The sequence below is a fragment of the Purpureocillium takamizusanense genome, chromosome 1, assembly GCF_022605165.1.
Source record: "Purpureocillium takamizusanense chromosome 1, complete sequence".
Taxonomy (NCBI): domain Eukaryota; kingdom Fungi; phylum Ascomycota; class Sordariomycetes; order Hypocreales; family Ophiocordycipitaceae; genus Purpureocillium; species Purpureocillium takamizusanense.
Genome location: NC_063068.1, coordinates 1,284,860 through 1,302,188, shown reverse-complemented (window position 1 = coordinate 1,302,188; position 17,329 = coordinate 1,284,860). Strand labels below are relative to the sequence as shown.

The 17,329-nt window shown below is 59.4% G+C and overlaps 7 protein-coding genes across 9 annotated transcripts; 3 read left to right on the top strand and 4 right to left on the bottom strand.

Annotated features, from left to right (window-relative positions):
* Positions 1-87: 87 nt before the first annotated feature.
* JDV02_000439 (uncharacterized protein) lies at positions 88-2,581 on the bottom strand. Its single transcript, XM_047981246.1, has 4 exons — positions 1,559-2,581; positions 1,186-1,495; positions 980-1,125; positions 88-885 (listed from the first exon to the last, which is right to left on the bottom strand). Exons 1-4 carry the CDS (start codon positions 1,631-1,633, stop codon positions 469-471), a joined length of 948 nt encoding a protein of 315 aa, XP_047837204.1. The 5' UTR covers positions 1,634-2,581; the 3' UTR covers positions 88-468.
* An 834-nt stretch (positions 2,582-3,415) lies between these two features.
* SPC19 (DASH complex subunit spc19) lies at positions 3,416-4,069 on the top strand (the record flags this gene model as incomplete). The annotated part of the gene is made up of 2 exons (XM_047981245.1): positions 3,416-3,580; positions 3,713-4,069. 2 exons carry the CDS (start codon positions 3,416-3,418, stop codon positions 4,067-4,069), a joined length of 522 nt encoding a protein of 173 aa, XP_047837203.1.
* A 1,268-nt stretch (positions 4,070-5,337) lies between these two features.
* SHO1 (Transmembrane osmosensor) lies at positions 5,338-6,413 on the bottom strand (the record flags this gene model as incomplete). The annotated part of the gene is made up of 3 exons (XM_047981244.1): positions 5,338-5,853; positions 5,910-6,200; positions 6,279-6,413. 3 exons carry the CDS (start codon positions 6,411-6,413, stop codon positions 5,338-5,340), a joined length of 942 nt encoding a protein of 313 aa, XP_047837202.1.
* A 4,884-nt stretch (positions 6,414-11,297) lies between these two features.
* JDV02_000436 (uncharacterized protein) lies at positions 11,298-12,851 on the top strand. Its single transcript, XM_047981243.1, has 3 exons — positions 11,298-11,656; positions 11,765-12,357; positions 12,427-12,851. The coding sequence occupies exons 1-3, from the start codon at positions 11,605-11,607 to the stop codon at positions 12,700-12,702; spliced, it is 921 nt and encodes a 306-aa protein (XP_047837201.1). The 5' UTR covers positions 11,298-11,604; the 3' UTR covers positions 12,703-12,851.
* On the bottom strand, positions 12,823-13,843 carry JDV02_000435 (uncharacterized protein). Its single transcript, XM_047981242.1, has 2 exons — positions 13,478-13,843; positions 12,823-13,427 (listed from the first exon to the last, which is right to left on the bottom strand). Exons 1-2 carry the CDS (start codon positions 13,686-13,688, stop codon positions 13,021-13,023), a joined length of 618 nt encoding a protein of 205 aa, XP_047837200.1. The 5' UTR covers positions 13,689-13,843; the 3' UTR covers positions 12,823-13,020.
* A 254-nt stretch (positions 13,844-14,097) lies between these two features.
* JDV02_000434 (uncharacterized protein) lies at positions 14,098-16,520 on the top strand. 3 transcript variants are annotated; one of them, XM_047981239.1, is made up of 5 exons: positions 14,098-14,517; positions 14,585-14,667; positions 14,721-15,301; positions 15,352-15,511; positions 15,564-16,520. In XM_047981239.1, exons 1-5 carry the CDS (start codon positions 14,450-14,452, stop codon positions 16,238-16,240), a joined length of 1,569 nt encoding a protein of 522 aa, XP_047837197.1. In that variant the 5' UTR covers positions 14,098-14,449; the 3' UTR covers positions 16,241-16,520. The 3 variants fall into 3 exon arrangements, with proteins under 3 accessions (XP_047837197.1, XP_047837198.1, XP_047837199.1); XM_047981240.1 differs by having other exon boundaries at positions 15,352-16,520; XM_047981241.1 differs by having other exon boundaries at positions 14,585-15,301.
* Positions 16,454-17,212, bottom strand: MRPS16 (37S ribosomal protein S16, mitochondrial). Its single transcript, XM_047981238.1, has 2 exons — positions 17,068-17,212; positions 16,454-17,004 (listed from the first exon to the last, which is right to left on the bottom strand). Exons 1-2 carry the CDS (start codon positions 17,142-17,144, stop codon positions 16,737-16,739), a joined length of 345 nt encoding a protein of 114 aa, XP_047837196.1. The 5' UTR covers positions 17,145-17,212; the 3' UTR covers positions 16,454-16,736.
* Positions 17,213-17,329: the final 117 nt, after the last annotated feature.

Here is a 17,329-nt window from a genome sequence, read left to right as displayed (position 1 = left end):
TGTCGCCTCTTGTGCTTTGTACCTGCGAAGTAGACACAGTATCCGGCATTTCACTTACAAAGCGCGGTCCCAGCGCTCGCCCATCTTCCAAGTTGATGATCCTGCTCCTGTATTAGATGCCCCCTATATGAGATGCTGCGTAGGGTCGGGCCATATGCTACAGGGTCTAGATACCAGATCGCCATTATCGTACAAGGCATACATGCTTTCTAACCGGGCTCCTTTGTGCGCTCATAGCCCGTACCTCAAAGTCCCAGATAAAGGATCAAAATGTGAAGAGCAAACGCTGAGACTTGTGTGTGTTCTTGCGCGTCCCGACCCACTGCCGTACCCCTTTCCTGAGCCGAGCCGTCCCCGGTGAACGTGCAGTATTCACAGCTAATGCTCCAAGATGCCCGTCCGTGTTATGCAACAAGAGATCTTTGTCCGCTACGTGTCGTGTACCGCGGTCCTTTTTCGCTTCCGTACTTACAGGCCGATACCAATGGTTCGATGATCGATTTCATGTACATTTTCGTCCTCGCCGTCGCGTCCGAGCTCGACGTCGGCAATGTCCTTCTCCGGGATGCCGCCGACGGTGATGTCGGCGTGGTCCGAGGCGTCGGCGAATATCCAAATCTCGCCGCCATTGCTGGCGGCGCGTAGCCGGCCGTACTTTTCCCGGAACTCCTCGGCATCGACGGTGAAGGTCTGCACCGTGACGGCCGAGTCGACCGAGTTGTTCCGGCTGACATCCTGGTGCGGCGTCGCATCCTCTTTTTCCCGCTTGGCCTTTTTCCGGCGGCGGTGCAGCAGGTACGCCGTCAGGCACACGCCATAGAGGACAAGGAGGCAGACCACAGGGATGATGATGGGGGCAGCCCAGTGTAAGCGACGGCCGTCTGTCTTGAGTCGATCTTTGTCAGATGGTATTCGAGAGCAGCCAGGCGGCGCAGGGGCAGCGTGACTGGGTGGAGAGAGAGGAGGGGGGATCACGAACATTTCTCTTGGGCTCTTCTTTGGGCACCCATGGAGGGGAGATGGTCCAGTTCGCATGACCGTGCTGGCCGTTGCTGAGCCATAACGTATATAGCCCACCCTCCAGGTGATCCGGCGTCCACACGCATTGCGCGGTGTCCATAGACTCTATCCCCCCACTCTACCGGTGAGTTCAAAAAGTTCGCTCGGAGGAGGCGGGTTACACACCAGTCAAGTTTGTGACCAGCTCATAGACGATGACGCCATCCTCTGGGTACGTGACCTTGAAAAGACTGAGCTGGGAGCCGACCTTCTTGTCCAAGGACTGGTTCCAGCGCAGGGTAAAGGGCGCGCCGTTGGATATGCTGTCGTTCCACTCGTCGTTTAGGAACCGCAGGCCGTGGCCGCCCATGCCGCCCGCCGCCGCCGCCGCATCAGCGGGGCCGCGAGCCGCCATCTTGGGCCACGAGCAGCGGAGGGGAAGGGAGATCCCGCAAGGGGATGGGGAGCCGCCTTTGGTGTGTGACGTTTCGCCCGCCTATTGCCCGAATGAGAAACCATTGGGGGCCTGCTTCACTGGCCGGGTCACACAGCCTCTTACACAAAGGGGAAGCGCGGGCTCCTCGAGCATTATATGGACGAGAGCTGGCTGGGGGGGCAAGGCGAAAGCTGCCATGTTTGGGGTGGCTGACGACTGTGTGTGTGGATGCCAAAGGTCTCACTAGGCAAGGGAGGGTGGCCATGTCATTTAGTCATTGCATGCTTGGAAGAACCGGAGTAGCGCTCAGAGGCTCCCCCGCCCCGTTGCAGGTGGTTGAGCGGACTTGAATCCCACCTCGCCTGTCGTATAGCCATTGGCTTAGCCCCAATCCGGTCACGATGGCTTCATCTTGCGACGACGCCGACCCAGGCGAGGAGGAGGGGGGGCCCTTGCGTGGACTGCCAGGAGGCTGGCATGTTGGGTTACATGCCTGGTTGCTTTTGGTCAAGTGACGATGGTGGCCGTGGGCAGAGACACGGTCGACGGCAGTGCGGCTGATAGCTTCGTCCGCGAGACGGTCAATGTCCACAACTAGGACCCAGGCAGGAGGGCTCTCCGGGCTGCTCTGCTGGCTTGGATGGCGAATGAGGTCGATCGGGATGGATATCGATCAGTGTAAGACCCGAGAGAGCGGGAAACATGGGCAATCCCAAATGTCTCCATCCGCACATGCTCATCCGCTCCTAAACCGCATGGCAGCGCCGATGTGTAGCAGATTCTTCTGGAGAAGGGTTAGCTCGACCGACACCCATCGATCGGGGGGGGAGCCCAGCCCCAGAACGAGCTAGGGTCGGCGGACAAGCAACGGGCTGGGGAGCGTGGGAGGCAAAAGGCGGAGGGAAGCGGACGCGGATGGGGATGCGGCGGAGGAACAGCGTCGTGATGCCTGGCATGCAGTCGCAGCATTCCAGCAAGAACAAGCTCGGTCCCAGGGTGAGACAGGCGAGGCGAAGTGGCGAGGAAACAGCGGCAACAACAAGAGCAAGATGGATCGATGGATCCGATGCATCCTTACCCGGGGGGAGGGGGCATTGCGTACCCGTGACGAACGTTGAAGAAGTCGACCTTCCCCGGAGAGCCGCTGCCGATCTGAGAAGGAACTATAAGTTATCGGGCGGAGCAAAGGTGGAGTTTAGCGTCCGGCTCGCCTCAGTCAAGGCCAGACACAAGCGCTGTCCCACCGAGCCGCTGCCGCCTGCCTGCAGTGACTGGCTGGTGGTGCCTTCCTCGTACCTAGGGGGGCAGGTTCCTGAGGCGGCGCCACCCCCCGCGCTGACGGCCACTGGAGCTGCCCGTATCTGATGGGCCCAGGCTGCTGCAGCCGGCGGATGGAGGAAGCTACAGCTGAGAGGTGCCCTGTCCACTGTCCGAGTGTCTGCGCATCGTCCACGCGAACGAACCACGGGTGGCCCCCCCCCTTCAACCGACCCCACTCTCCAACAACAAACAACTATCGTGACTTTTGCTCTGCCGGCTGTCGCGCCGCCCGCCCGCTCGCACACGACGAGACACTCAGACGTGCCTGCATTCTTGCGCCAGCCCCCGCGCACACGACGGCCTCACGATAATCTCACGATAATTCCTCGTCGCCCTTGCGCGCAGCAACCAACCTGTCGTCCTGACCGTCTGACGACGAGACCGAGAGACGACGACGACGCGGAATTGACTTTGCGAGGGTTCACGATACCCCTCCCCGCCACGACGACTCACGATCCCCCCCAAGCCCCCCGGGACGCTCACGATCCACACAAGCACACGCCAGGACTCACGATCCCTCCCAAGCGCCCAGCACCGGGGACTCACGATCCCCCCCGTTCCCCTCGGACACCAGCCGCTGCCACCGCCGCCGACTCACGATACCACCGCCGGTAGGGCGCAATCCACGAATCTGCCCCAGCGCCTTCCCGCCATCGGCCCATGCCCACGATGGCAACAACACTTACCTCGTCATCGAGCGCCTCCTACGCGGATTGCGTCAGCTCGCTTCGCACTTCACTCCAGTTCCTCGAGTCCTCCGTCCAGACTCTCGATGAAGGCGTCTCCGACTTTCCTCGCCTCATCAACGTGCTCAAATCCGTAAGGGTATGTACCATTCTCTTGATTCCCACGCTCTTTTCCTCGAGTTTTTCAAGTTTCTTCTTCCCACATGTGGTTACACATAGACACACATACGCGAGGGCAACGCATTGATTGACGTCCTGTCTTCTATTGCAGCACTACGAGCTTATCCCTCAACCTACCCTCGCCGCTGCGGAAGCATCCTTGCGTGACGAGATCGGCCCTTACATCGCCCTGCTCATGTCCCGTGCCGACTCGCAGATTGAGAGGCAAGACCGGCGCATCGAGACTCTCAAGGCCCGCGCCGAGCTGCAGCAGGGCCGCCTCTCCCGGCCCGACGCCCCCGCACCGGCAGCCAAGGACCGGACCAAGGGCAAGAGGCTCAGCGGGGAAGACAAGCTTCGCGCGAGGGCTGTGAGGCAGAGGAAGGAGGCGCTGCGCTACGGCGTCGAGAGGCTCGAGCTCGAGGTGCTGCAGAAGGAAAGGGAACTGCGGAAACGGCTAGACGGATGATGAGGTGTCGAGACGGAAACTACGACTATGCTCTACTGGCTTTTCGAAGAGCAGCCGCCGACGGCACAGGCGGAGTTGGCTCTCCGCGCTCTCCCCAGTTAGGCAAGCAAAAGGAAACCGGTCGGAGCAGGCCTGCGAAACAGGAGACGAAGCGCAGAGCTCGAGGCACCCGAGGCTCCGACAGCGCCGGGCTGCCGATGCTCGGCCCACGGGGGTGCTCACGACTCGCGGAGCGCCGTGCCAGGCTGGCATGCAAGGTCCGCAAGTTGGGCTGATCGCCGCTCAGGCCGGCCACGCGCGCGCTCGTCCAGCCATTCCACGCTTCCTCAACGAACCCCAACCTCCCCGGTGCGCTGCTTGTGGAGGAGGGTCTCACATGGCCCGGGGACGATGGACCGGGCGAATCGGTCACCCATGTGCAGGCAGCCGAGTCACCCGAGCCTCTCGTTCAGCCAGCACTGCGACCTCTGTATGGAAATAGATAGAAACAATGACGTTTGCCTTGGGAGACACTGCGTTTTGGCCATGCCCGCCATAAATGCCTCGACGTGACGTTTTAACATCATGTGATTAGACAGCGCGAGTTGCGAAGGTCACTAGGGGGATAGCCCCTTCGGCTCACCCTCATGTCATTTCAGGCCATCTTCATTTCTGGCATCAACTATGTACTATCGCGGAACTCGTGCCAAGTTTCTTCGTCGCCAATTATCCCGTGTGGCGTCCGCAGCCGAATCTCCACTCGCGTTTGTCCGCCAGCTTCTCCCACTCCCCTGTAGACCGACACTGCCAAACATTTTGCTTGCCGGTGCCCATTTGTTGTGACCGGCGGTATCGTCCGCTCTCCTCAATGCTCTGATTCCAAAGGCCCCACATCTCGCAAAACTGCGGGCGGTGGCCTCGCGTGTGGCAAACATTGGAAATGTAGAGAAACACCTTGGAATCCCTCTGTGGTGAAGTTGGTCCCGCGAAGAAGCGAAGGGAGGTGCGAAAAAGGAAGAAAAAATACACACAAGGCGTGTGCCGGCATCAATGGCCGGCTGTGTGGCGATAATCTCGCCCCAATGTACTCCATCCAATACATGTCCCAAAACCCCATTCGCGCAGAACAGGATAAGATCTCCTGGAGTCGTGACTCTGAGGCGCGAAAAAAAGCGGCGAGAAATAACAATGTCGACGAGTCGAAAATGCGGTCGGACCAAGTGGCTTGCCCGTGGTTGGTTGACTCGTAACGCAGAAGCGCACCCAGCGCAGTATTTTTATATCATATCTCATAACAGGATGAGGTAGTTGCTGGGCGCGATTCCAGTCTCGCCGCTTTCTTTCCGCGCCTGCCACCATCGTCCGCTAACGTCTGAGACCTCGAGGATCTCGTGCTTGGAGAACGAGATCTCGTTGGCGTCGTCGGGGTTGGCCTCGTAGCTGTAGATGGCCTTTGCGCGGTAGGGGTACTCGGTTGGGGGGACGACTTCGGCGTCGGGCTTAGTCGTCGGCTGCGATTGAGGTAGGCTTGTGTTACCAAAGGCGGAGGGAATGGCAGAGGTGCGTCCGCCGTTCGCCTGGGAGGCGCCGCCAACGGGCGACGGGTTCTCGAATCCGTTCAGCTGCGCCGAGGTATACATTTGTGGCGGCTGGACGGAGTTGGAAGTTTCGGGGCGGCCGGTGCCGCCGTAGCCATTCATAGCCTGGCCATGGCCGGTACTGGACTCCTTGGCAAGAGCGAAGGAGTCGAGAAATGCGCGTGGTGTTGATGACGGCGTCGAGCCGAAATAGAAGATCCAGACAATCTGCAGGCGCAAGTTAGCGACGACGAAGCACCGAGGGCCCTGAACTCTACACGTACCACCACCATGGATAGAAGAATGAAGCCTGCGGCAGCAGCTTCCCTGGCGCCGCTCTTGGAGTATACGAGCGAGTTGACGGAGGACGTCACCAGGACCATGCCACCGGCAAGATAGCCAGTCATGGCGACATGATAGGTGTGAACGGCATCGCTCGCAACGACGACGAAGACTCCGATGATGAGAAACAGACTGTAAACGACCGCCCACCAGGCAAAGGAGGGAAACTTGTCGTCGGGGGCGGCTTGTATTTGCGAAACGATGCATGAGACGAAGGTGATGAACCAAGCAAGCTGTGGATGAAGCGGTTAGCCAAGAGTTGCCAAAACGCGATCGCAGCGCAAGGGCGCTGAAGGCCGACGTAGACGTACGAGAGAAATGGAAATAGTGGCCAGGGCAAAGGGGTCGCCGAGGATGTTGCCCAGCTGAATGCCCTTGCGGCCGTAGGACCGCGAATGTTCCATTTTCCTTAGGGACGGGGAGCGTAACGAGCCGTATGGGGGCATAAGGAAGACGGTTTTGATGTCTTAGGCGTCGCCGACGCGGGGGACAAACGTTGATGTGCGGTAGAGGCAGGCGGGGAGCCGGCGCCAATCGGTGCCGTGGTTGGCGGCTGGCGAGACAGTCTTCGTTGGCGGTCGTCGATCGTCCAGGGCCCTAGGTTCCAGCCACGTAGAATCGACAAAGGGATCCGGCGCAGCCGAAAACGAGGGCGGAAAAAAGAAAGGCGACGGGGGAAAAGAGTGACAGAGCCGGCGGGTTGGCGAAGTCGGAGCGTCGAAATGTCCTATGATGGCGCGGCTGTGAGAAGTGCCCGGACGGAGGAGAAATGGAGCCGGAGGAAAGAAGGACGGAGAGCTGGAGGTGAGGACGAAAAACCAGAGATGGAGAAAGCCGGTCGGGACAGGAGAGGAGAGAGTTGAGTTGGTGCCAAAGTAGCGCGAGTGTGGCTGCGGGATGGGTGTCGGTCGGCGGGGGGTGGTGCGCTGGGATGGATGGATGGATGGATGCCCGGATGGAGGTGAGGTGGGCGGGCGTGTCTTTTTTTGGCGCTGGTGCAGCACTGGGTAAGCACTGTGGGCGACTTGGGAACCGCCGACTGTACCTTGGGAGTGGCGGCAACTAGCGGAGGCTCGATGTATGGCGGGAGACGGAGAGACGCTTGAGCACGGCGTGTCTTCCAAGAGGGTGTTTGGGTTTGGCACCGAGCTGGGGAATGTTCCGTGGACTGCGAGGGAGCCGAGCCTATTTTTGAAAGCTGCTTTGCTTGGGTTGCCAGAGATGTGACGAGCCGAGAGCGCACGCGTGAAGTTGCTTGGGGTGGGTGGACAGCGGAAGCGGACGCGGGTCCTTTGTGAAAGAGCGCGGGCGCTGGAAATGAAAAGGGCCTTGTCGGGCGAGTGCGAGCTGTATGGAGTATCGGTGAGAGTGATGAGCGAGCGCAGCTGGGATCGTGGCGCACAGCGGCGTGGCGGTCGGGGGGAGGGATGACAAGGTCGGCGAGTCGCTCGACGGAGGACGGAGGTGGTGCTGACAGGGGGTGGCTGATTGCGAGATACTTGAGCAGGCCGTATTGCAAGGCCGTTTGTCTGCCGGGTGTAAGATTGCAGGCAATGCGTGTATCCTTACAGGCGAGGGTGCTTTATTACCGTACGTGGGCGCTTATAGCTGCGGGCGGTGGGGGGGCGTAGCACAGCAGAGGAGAGAGAAGAGAAGAGAAGAGAGAAAGAAGAAGAAACAACAGCAGGAGAGGAAAGAGAAGAAGGAGAACAAAGACGGGCGGACGAGTCAATTGTACTAGCTAGCGCAATTCACAAAGTGACAGCAGGTGGCATCGCCCTCTCTGTCGGCGTCGCGGATGAGTGGTGGTGGTTGGCGACGGAGGCATGGCACACGCTGGGCTGGGCTACGACGCACGGAATGGAATGGAGGGGACGCCCAGCGCCCGGCGCCGCCGCTTGGTGAGCCAGTGGGCGAGGTTGTTGGTGGTGGCGGGTACTTGGGCGGGCAGTTGATGAGCGCCTGTTGCCCGCCGACGCGCCACGCGGCGGAATGCAGTTGAGCTCATCAGCGCGTCCTCCAGGCCATGCATTCACGGGCGGGGGGCAGGTTGGGGCGGGCGCCGCACCCACTGGGCTGGCAGCTGGGCTCTAGGTCCGCCGCGATGCGATGCACAGCAGCAATGGATGTCGATAGTGGAAGCCCATGCGGACCTAAGGTAGGTATGCGCATGCGCACGCACGCACAGCGAACGAACGGCGCACAAACATGGCCACAACCTAATGTTGCGCGATTGCTCGCGGCCAGACCCAGTCGGCGTCGCACCGTGTGCGCCAGGAACGAAAGACGGACGTGCAAGAAAGGCGCTCGTCGAACCGAATTGATGAACCGACAATGGAGAGGCCCTGGGCTGTGGCGGGAAGGCCAGGCGGCTACTGGCCGACGGCGCCATCCACACAGTCGAGGCAAGCAGCAGGGCCTCATGGCCTCCAATCCATCCGGCGCACCCATAAGGGGTGGGGCCTTTCAGGGGTGGAGAAAGGGGGGGGAGCATCCGTCCAAGGCACGTTGGATCGGCCTTGATTGGCGCTGCCCGTCCCACCCGCGACCAGCGGCCACTCATATCATCCACGGCCCTTCGTGCGTCGTAGGTACGTACCTCCGCCTGTGACCCTGCGATGCGGCATGCCTGGTCTCTGTTTGCCTGTCTGGACGCTGAGGATCCATTGCTGTCCATCAAGTGGATGGGTTGCCCAGGATGGCACCTTGACCAAGATGGCCCTTGGTGGCCCCTGCGTCTCCGCGACAGGGGTCTCCCCACCCCACCCTGGGCGTTTCAAGCCCACGGGCCTTGCAGATGTCGAACGCTTGACGGCGACGCTTTGAGAGACCTGTCTGTCTCTGATTCTTCGACGACTTGTCCATGGCGGCCGGCCAATCGACGGCATGGATGGCGCATGGCGTTTGAGCTTTGTGCGAGCTCGTCTTGGGCCGCGTGCCTGGTCAAACTCACCATCGCCAGCAGCAAGCGGCTCAGCAGATGTCCGTCCATCCTCTCTCTCCCTGCAGCTTGCGTCCTGCACATGTCACGCGACGCCAACGTTGGCCGGCTCTGCTTCACGTTGCACGTACCACTCGCAACGAGTCGCTCGGCCGGCCGCGCGACGGCTCGCGCCCTGGATCGATCGACCTTGGGAGACTTGACAGTGCTCGTCCTGCCGATGAATGCGGACTCGACGCGGCACCAACGCTCCCCGTACAGCGGTGGTTGTTTCACGACGGCTTCACGGTCCGTCGAGCAGCCGTCCTCCAGTTTGCTTTGTCCTGCCCGACGCGTGCTTCAGGTCGATGCCGCGATAGGCAACGCCCAAACGCCTTGTGTGATGCTCCGAGACCCCCGGTGCCGAGTCGTGGACGAGCAACGGACGACCCCGAGCTGCCCCGTTCCAGCTGGCACCTCGAGAAGCCGGGCTCTCGGTGCTTTGTGCGTTCCGTCTAGAGAGTCTTGTCGTGACCAAAGTTTGATACCGATGACGCTCGCGCCCACACAAACGATCAAGTCGCGGCATTGTGTTTGGGCTTCTTGAAGCCCCAGTCCCGCTCTCGCTCCCCAGATTCAGGAATAACGTCCCGGAATTGAAACGGCCGCCCCCCCCTTTTCTCCGTGCCGACCGACCCCTGCAAGCCGCCATCATCGGGTGCCGTCCAACCGTCCTGTCCATGCCATATATTATGACTATTCTTTCGCTCCAACTGGCCAAGGCCGCACTGTGCACACGCAGTACGTAGCCCCTTGCACTCAGTGCCAAGGTCATCCGCCGCCTGGGATTCCATTCCATGCTCCGTGACCGAAATCCGACCTTTTGATCGTGGCGCAGACCGTAATGATCCTTGGGAGGGTGCGCGCTGCCGGCCCTCCCGCGTGCATGGGACGAACCGCGTCGTCCGGCACATCCATCTACCGGTTTCACGAGACTCACTCGCGCCAAGTAGATAGATACAGCGCCTGCAAAAAGCTGCCGAGGCCGTGTATAACACTTTGGCGGCTATCTAACAAGAAGCGCCCGCGGTCCGGTCCCCATGCTGGCTCAGTCGTTCAGCGACTGCACCACCTACTCTTGCATCTGTGCTGGCGCTCAGACAACCCTCGGGCCTTGCGGAGCCCGCTGGACGAACAGGTGACTGAAAGCGAGCACTTCACTCCTAGATGCCCGGCCTCCAGAGAGATATTCCCAGCGAGAGATATTCTTCGTGATCAGGCCAGGATGAGGGTCAAGATACCCACCGACCATGAAGAAGTGGGACGACAGCGGCACCCATCGCGCACCCATCGTCGCGTGGCGGCGTTCGTCTCCAGGTGCACGGCCGCGGACTGTGGGCCAGGTCACCGAGTAGTACGAGCACATGCGAAGCACTTCGCCTGCGTGCTTCGTACTTGTAGACGTCCTGCCTACCTTGGAAAGCCATTCGGCGAGACTTCTCTCAGACTGGAGACGACCATATCTACGAATTGCTTGTAATCATGTGCCGGCCTTGTCGAGCATCGCGCCTCCAGAGGGACGGGCACGCCGTCTGATAACGCCCATGTTGCACGGCTCTTGAACCCTCTCCCTATCGTTGTAGATCATCCGGTACGTGTGCGGGACTTCGAGACTGGATGGTCTCTGGCAGGTCCCGCTCCCGATACGATGCTAAGATGGCACGGCAAGCGGGAATAGCGAGTCAGTATACAGTATACGAAGTACGAATACTTCGTACGTGCGGTATACGTGCGATCGCGCGACGCGTTGGTTTGGACACGGTGGACGACGGACGGGCATTCCCCCATCTCGGCGCGACTTTTGACGTCGGCACCTTTGCAGGTGTCATCCACCTCGAAATTCGCTGTGATGCGACTCCTGAACAGAATGAGACGGCGCCGATGCAGTGTCATGAGGAGTGTCTGATGCTCTTGGAGCCAGGCGACCGACCTGTCCCTGCCGGGCGTGCCGCCGATCACTCCAGGTCGGCACGGCACAACACAATATACTGGGCTGTATGTATAGTTGATTCAGACTATCGAGCGGGTAAATGACTCCGTGCGTGCCATCGCGGGTGCCAGATACTACGTATGCGGATGGGGGGAGTCTGAAACCCAGTCTCGGGAGCTGGTTCGTCGGTTGCGAGATCCTCTGGTCACGACAACGTCATTTCCCATCCCACGTCTACACAATTCAACGATTTGCGAAACATGAAGACATAGTATGACGCAGCATGCGCATGCTTCTTGATGGGGCTGATTTGCAAGTGAGCGTTTCTCGGTATTCTCACGTGATTGTGACACGCAACCCGCCCCGTCGAAGAGACCACGACGAGCACCGTCACAATGACATGTACGGGCTATTTGCGAACCAGCTTGTTATTGCACAATGCACAAGTTTTGATAGTATTATTCTGAATATGAAATGTCAAGAGCTGCAGGTGGCAAGGCTGCGGTTCTCTCTTAGGACGCCGGGCTGGAACGTCTTACTCAGACATCACGGCTTATTCACTCGTGGACTGTAAGCCAGCCTGGATGCCGTGCAAGCGACCGACGCCTATGCCTCAAAGGGCTCCCTGTGCCAACACAACTCCCCAGCGCATCGCATCGTCTACAAACCGCGCGCACGTCCGCACGCTGCCTTTCCCAATGCTCAAGGACCTCTTTCATCGGCTGCAATGGCTCTCTCGGTTGAGGGCAAGCATGCTCTCGTCACGGGCGCCGGCTCAGGTAAACAAGCAGACAGATAAAGCAAGCAACTGCATTCGAGCCTTTCCTTTCCGGGGACGACCTCTACCGGACATGATGTGCTAACGTATTGTGGCCCGGCGTCTGCAGGCATCAGTCTCGCCTTTGCCCGACGCCTCCTCCAAGAAGGCTGCTCCGTCGTCATCGGCGACCTCAAGCTCGGGGTCGAAGCCGAGGCGCTCCTGAAGTCGTATCCTCACCCGCCGACTGCCCGCGACACTCCGTCCGTCGTGTTCCACGAGACGGACGTCACTTCATGGCCACAGCTCGCGTCGCTCTTCGCCGCCGCGCTCGCCACATTCCCTACCCTTGACATCGTCGTCCCCGGCGCAGGCCTCTACGACCCGCCGTGGTCCAGCTTCTGGCAGCCGCCGCACACGGCGACAAACCCAGACTCGGCATCGCGCGACAGGGCCGACAGTGAGCCTGGACACTATGCGGTCCTCGACGTAAATCTCGTGGCGCCGATCCGCATGAGCCAGCTGGCCATTGGACACTGGACGAAGAGGAAAGAGAGGGGGTGCATTGTGCACGTCGGGAGCGTGGCGGGCTACCTGGCCGAGGCAGCGAGCCCGCTGTACTTTGCTAGCAAGCACGGGCTGCATGGCTTCGTGAGGTCTTTGGGAGATATGAGAGATGAGCTTGGTATTCGAGTCAGCTGCGTAGCGCCAGGCCCGGCGAATGTATGTTTTCCCACCATGATCCGTGTGTATGTGCCCAAGATGAGAGACGCTGATCCGACACTGTGGCAGACGGGAATCTGGTACCAAGACCCTGGCAGAGCGGACGAGATTCTGCAGGGCTGCAAGTGGCTCACCGTCGAGGAGATCGTCCATGCCATGCTTGAGCTCGTAATCAAGGACGAGTATGGAAACGGCACCATCTTGGAGGTGACTCCAGGGGAGACGAGGGTTGTGCCAATGTTCAACGCGCAACCGCCGAAGCCTGGAGCGGTGCATATGCCTGCGATGGGAGCCTTCCATGAGAAGTTGTTTCATGACTTGAGAACCAAGGGTCTCGGTGTGTGAGCTCCCAATTTGACATTGAAGGCGGCCGTCACTATGGTCAGCCAGGGCATTGACAGCTGTCTGTTGCGAGGGCGTGACAGAGCCCAGGTCATATCTATGCGCACCATAAGTTGTAGTAATTGTGAATAATGAAATAGATTGAAGAGTTTACCATTTCGATAGCAAATGGGTATCATAGTGTCTCTGGGCAAGTAAGAGCAGGCGGCAAAGTGCCCCGAAGACCATTAAAATACGATTCCAGCGCTTCCAGCCTCATGACAGGACATCCGACGTGTCATGAACAATCATTGGGGCATCGCCGTGAGCCAAATGCAGCGCTCATAGCTGCTGCTTCTCCTCTTCTATTTTCCGCTCCCTCCTCCTAACCAGGCGTTCGACCTTCTCGACGCGGCTCTCCACATCGGCCATAGTCTGTGAGTTGGCGAGCACGTTGCCTTCGTACCAGGATCGCAAGACGGCCTCGCTCCGTCGGCGTAGCTCTGAGATCTCCGTAGCTTGCGCCAGTTGCGTCGCCTCGATGGCCTTCATGCGCTCCGCCTTGGAGATCAGCGACGCGCTCTCTGAGGGGTCTGGAATCGGGCTGTCCTTGACCGCCGTCAGAGACGAGAGTATCGCGGGGAACGAAGATGCAGAAGCGAGGACTATGGATCGAATCGCGTTGATGGAGAGCTGTGACGGAGGCACGGAGGGGGCAGGTGCGTGAAAGAAATCCGGATGCGTCTTGTCTGGGCTATCGTCAGGACCGCGGCTCGGGACCGTGCCGGAGGGAACATACAGATCCTAAGCAGCTCGCCGTATACTCGTACGCGAGAAGCCAGCGTGGAGAAGCGCCTCTCCAGCTCGTCTAATCTTCGTGCGGCGGGTTCATGAGGGGTATGCGGGGGATGGGAGGCCGTCGATCCGTACACGAGGTGCTCGATGCGCAGCAGACGAGATTCAAGTAGCGAGACGGTAGACAGAGTCGTCTTGTCCAGCGTGCTATCCATGGCGCCGGGCAATTGGAGTTTGCGGTTGGATTGGCGAGCAGCAGACACCGTGAATGGAGCTGCAGCGCGCGTGTCGCAATGGCATGCCTGGATGTTGCAAGACGGGCGTGGAGAATGGAGAGCATGGAACACGACGGGCCCTTGCAACACCTGCTGCACGCGGTGGCGGGCATCCATGCATGCACTGGATCCATGGATGAGGTGCCGTTGGAGGCGTGCGGGCGCTGCTGGGGCATGCACTGCAGGGGCAACCGGGGACCGCTGATTGGCCGGCAAATTAGATCCGTACCTCCAGGGCTCTCTCCAGCAGTGGATGCAACCGCGGCCAGCCGAGCTTCGGGGGCCGCCTCCCGCTAAACCCGGCCAGGTGGCGCTTCCAGTGACCAATCCTCATGATCGCCGCCGGTAACGTCAATCCCATCTGTCCTCACTCTCGACTGCTCACCACCGGCGACCCTCCCAGCATTCCTCGCCCAGAGACCGTTCCGCTCCCAGTCGCTTCCACGCCTCGGACGATCCCTCTTGCGCATTCGTTTCGTTTCCGGCCCTCGCTCTGCTCTCCCTTGCGGGTCTCTGGCTCCAGCGGAGCTGACTGCCCATCTGTCGCCGCGTTGCAGGACAGTCGCTTGTGGGTGGACCGGCGCATGACCGACAAGGAGAGGGCCCTTGGTCGCCGGATCCTCTCTGCCACAATTTTGAGACAGGTGTGAGTGCAGACTGCGGCACGGTGCCGCGCTGCTCTGCAAACTTCGCCGTCTGCTATGACGACCTACTCGACCATCACGGATGGTAACAACGCCTCGTCTGGAGGCGCTCGCGACATGTCGAGGTGAGCCGCTGACGCGCATCAAAAGTTTTGGTCACTATGCACTGACGTGAAGCCTCTTGCGCTGCAGGACACGGCGACGAGGCGGCAAGGATGGCGGCCACGGGGGCCAGGCGACGACAATCAGCAGCATTGTCAACCTGCTAAATACGAGTGCGGCCGATCCTCTCGAGCGACACACTCATCACTTGCTAACTGTCGTGCAGTTGTCGGCGCCGGCACCCTGGCCATGCCCTCAGTGCTGTCACACATGGGGATCATGCTCGGTGTCGTCCTGGTATTATGGTCTGGCGTGACGGCCGCCTTCGGCCTCTACCTCCAATCCAAGTGCGCTCGCTACCTCGATCGCGGCACATCGTCGTTTTTCGCCCTGTCGCAAATAACATATCCCAATGCCTCTGTCATCTTCGACCTAGCCATTGCTGTTAAATGCTTTGGCGTGGGCGTGTCGTATATGATCATCATCGGCGACTTGATGCCCGGAGTCATGCTTGGCTTCAACGATCGAGCGGCCGATATTCCATACCTCGTCGACCGACATTTTTGGATTACTGCCTTTATGCTCCTGATTATACCTCTGAGCTTCCTGCGTAGGCTGGATTCTCTCAAGTACACTAGTATTGTCGCATTGGTGTCGATTGGCTATCTCATTGTCCTGGTCATCTACCACTTCGCCGCTGACCCTCACGCCGACCCGAGTGATATTCGAGTCATCAAGTGGGCAGGAGCCGTGGAGACGCTCAGTGCGCTCCCGGTCGTCGTTTTCGCTTATACCTGCCACCAGAACGTACGTCAACCGGGACTGTTCCCTGACATGCAAATGCTAATCGTCTCTAGATGTTCTCCATCATCAACGAGATCAAGAACAACTCGCCCGCGAGCATGGTCCGCGTTGTCACGTCTAGCATCGGCTCTGCCGCCTGCATCTACCTCGTAGTTGCGATCACAGGGTATATCACCTTTGGTAATGCAATTGTTGGTAATATTGTATCCATGTGTAAGGACTCGGCGTGGCCTATCATCGTGAGCCCCCTACTGACGCCTCGCAGATCCTACTGGGGCAGCCTCGACCATCGGCAAGGCAGCCATTGTTGTCCTTGTCCTCTTTTCGATCCCTCTACAAGTCCATCCATGCCGCGCCTCCCTCGATGCCGTTGTCAAGTGGCGGCCGAACCGCAACAGCTCCGGAGCCGGCAGGCCAGGCTCTCCCTTGCTGAACCCCGCGTCGGCGCCACGAGGCGATCATGGGACGACGGTGCCCATGTCCGATACTCGTTTTGCCCTTCTTACCACTGTCATCTTGACACTCGCCTACTTTACCGCGCTCTCTGTGAGCAGTCTTGATCGAGTCCTTGCTTTTGTCGGCAGCACTGGTTCGACATCGATCAGCTTCATTCTCCCCGGATTGTTCTATTATAAAATCAGCGACCCCGAAAGCATTCACCACCAACGACTGCTCAAAGCCGACGATGACATAGATGACGAAGGTGACTCGGACCCAGAAGAAACAGGAGGCATTCTCGGTCAGAGCGCCGGAAGCTTGCCAGAGACCACGGGCGGCGCGACTCCTCGTAGCCAGTGGCGCTGGAGGAAAAAGTGGCGATGGGATCTGGAGCACCTCGACCACGGTCTTCTCCGGAAGCTGGCCCTTTCTCTCGCCATCTACGGCATTGTCGTTATGGCCGTGTGCTTAATCATGAACATCTTCTTCGCTGTCGCTCATTAAGCAATTTATTTCCTGGTCGCAAAACACAACGAAGCCCTGCCGCAGTCACGGTCGTGCGGTAGCGGCAACGGACATATGTTGGACTGCATTTCAGGAAGGTTGGTTCTTTCTTCGGGTTTCACGTCATAGGGTTTGTACGGAAGGCTACGAGACCGCGGCAATGCTGCTCTCGTGATTGGATACTTGGGCAGAGAAGAAAGCCCGGAGGTCATTAGAAGGAAATACCCACGGTATGTGGTTGTATATCGAAGCGCTGAAGCAACATTCATGTCTGTTCCTGCTCGACCTCTCCTACTGAGCGACTGCAAACACCCTCTCAAGCGGCAATTCAAGGCCAGGTGTAATGTCATTGCCACACAGTTTAGTCCGTCCGGGCAGCGTAGAAATCTTGCGGCCCTTGTGCCCTTGTTGTAGCCCAAGTCCCATCCAAAAACGCCACCAATGCTCATGTAGTCCATATCATACACCGTGCTCCAATCGCTCCCTCAACGGCAATTCATCGAATACGAACATTGCTTGCCTTTACTTCAGCCGTCTCTTTGTTCTCCTTGGGGCCGAAGTGCTTCTTAGGCAAGACGCCCACCATCGAGAGCAGCCTCCAGGCGGTGTCGGTAGGCTGAGCGCCGACGCCAACCCAGTATCGCGCGCGCTGGGTATCGAGCTTGATGTCCTTGTGCAAAGCGCCGGAGCTGTCGTAGGGATCCGGCTTGGGGATGGGATCGTACGTGCCTAGCACCTCAAGCGGTCGGGAGTTGCGCGCCGTGCTGCATTGGAAGTTAGGGCGCGCGTCATTGATGATTGCTCAGGCAAAGGGGGTAGAGACGTACCGGGCGTGCGCGACGACAATGTTGTAGAAGGGCGAATTTTTTCGCCCGAATCGGGCGAGGCGAATCTTGACGACCATGGTCTAATTGCCCTCAGTGCAGTCCAGTCGGCCAGACGAAGGTGTGGTATAGGCAAGTTGGCTTGGTGATGCACCTGGTGATCTTGGGTGGAAAATTGGTCGGAGGTGGGTTTTGCCGTGCCGACCAATCACTGGGCACATGGCGGCGCATGGCGCTGCACCTGGGAAGGTGCACTCCAGTGACA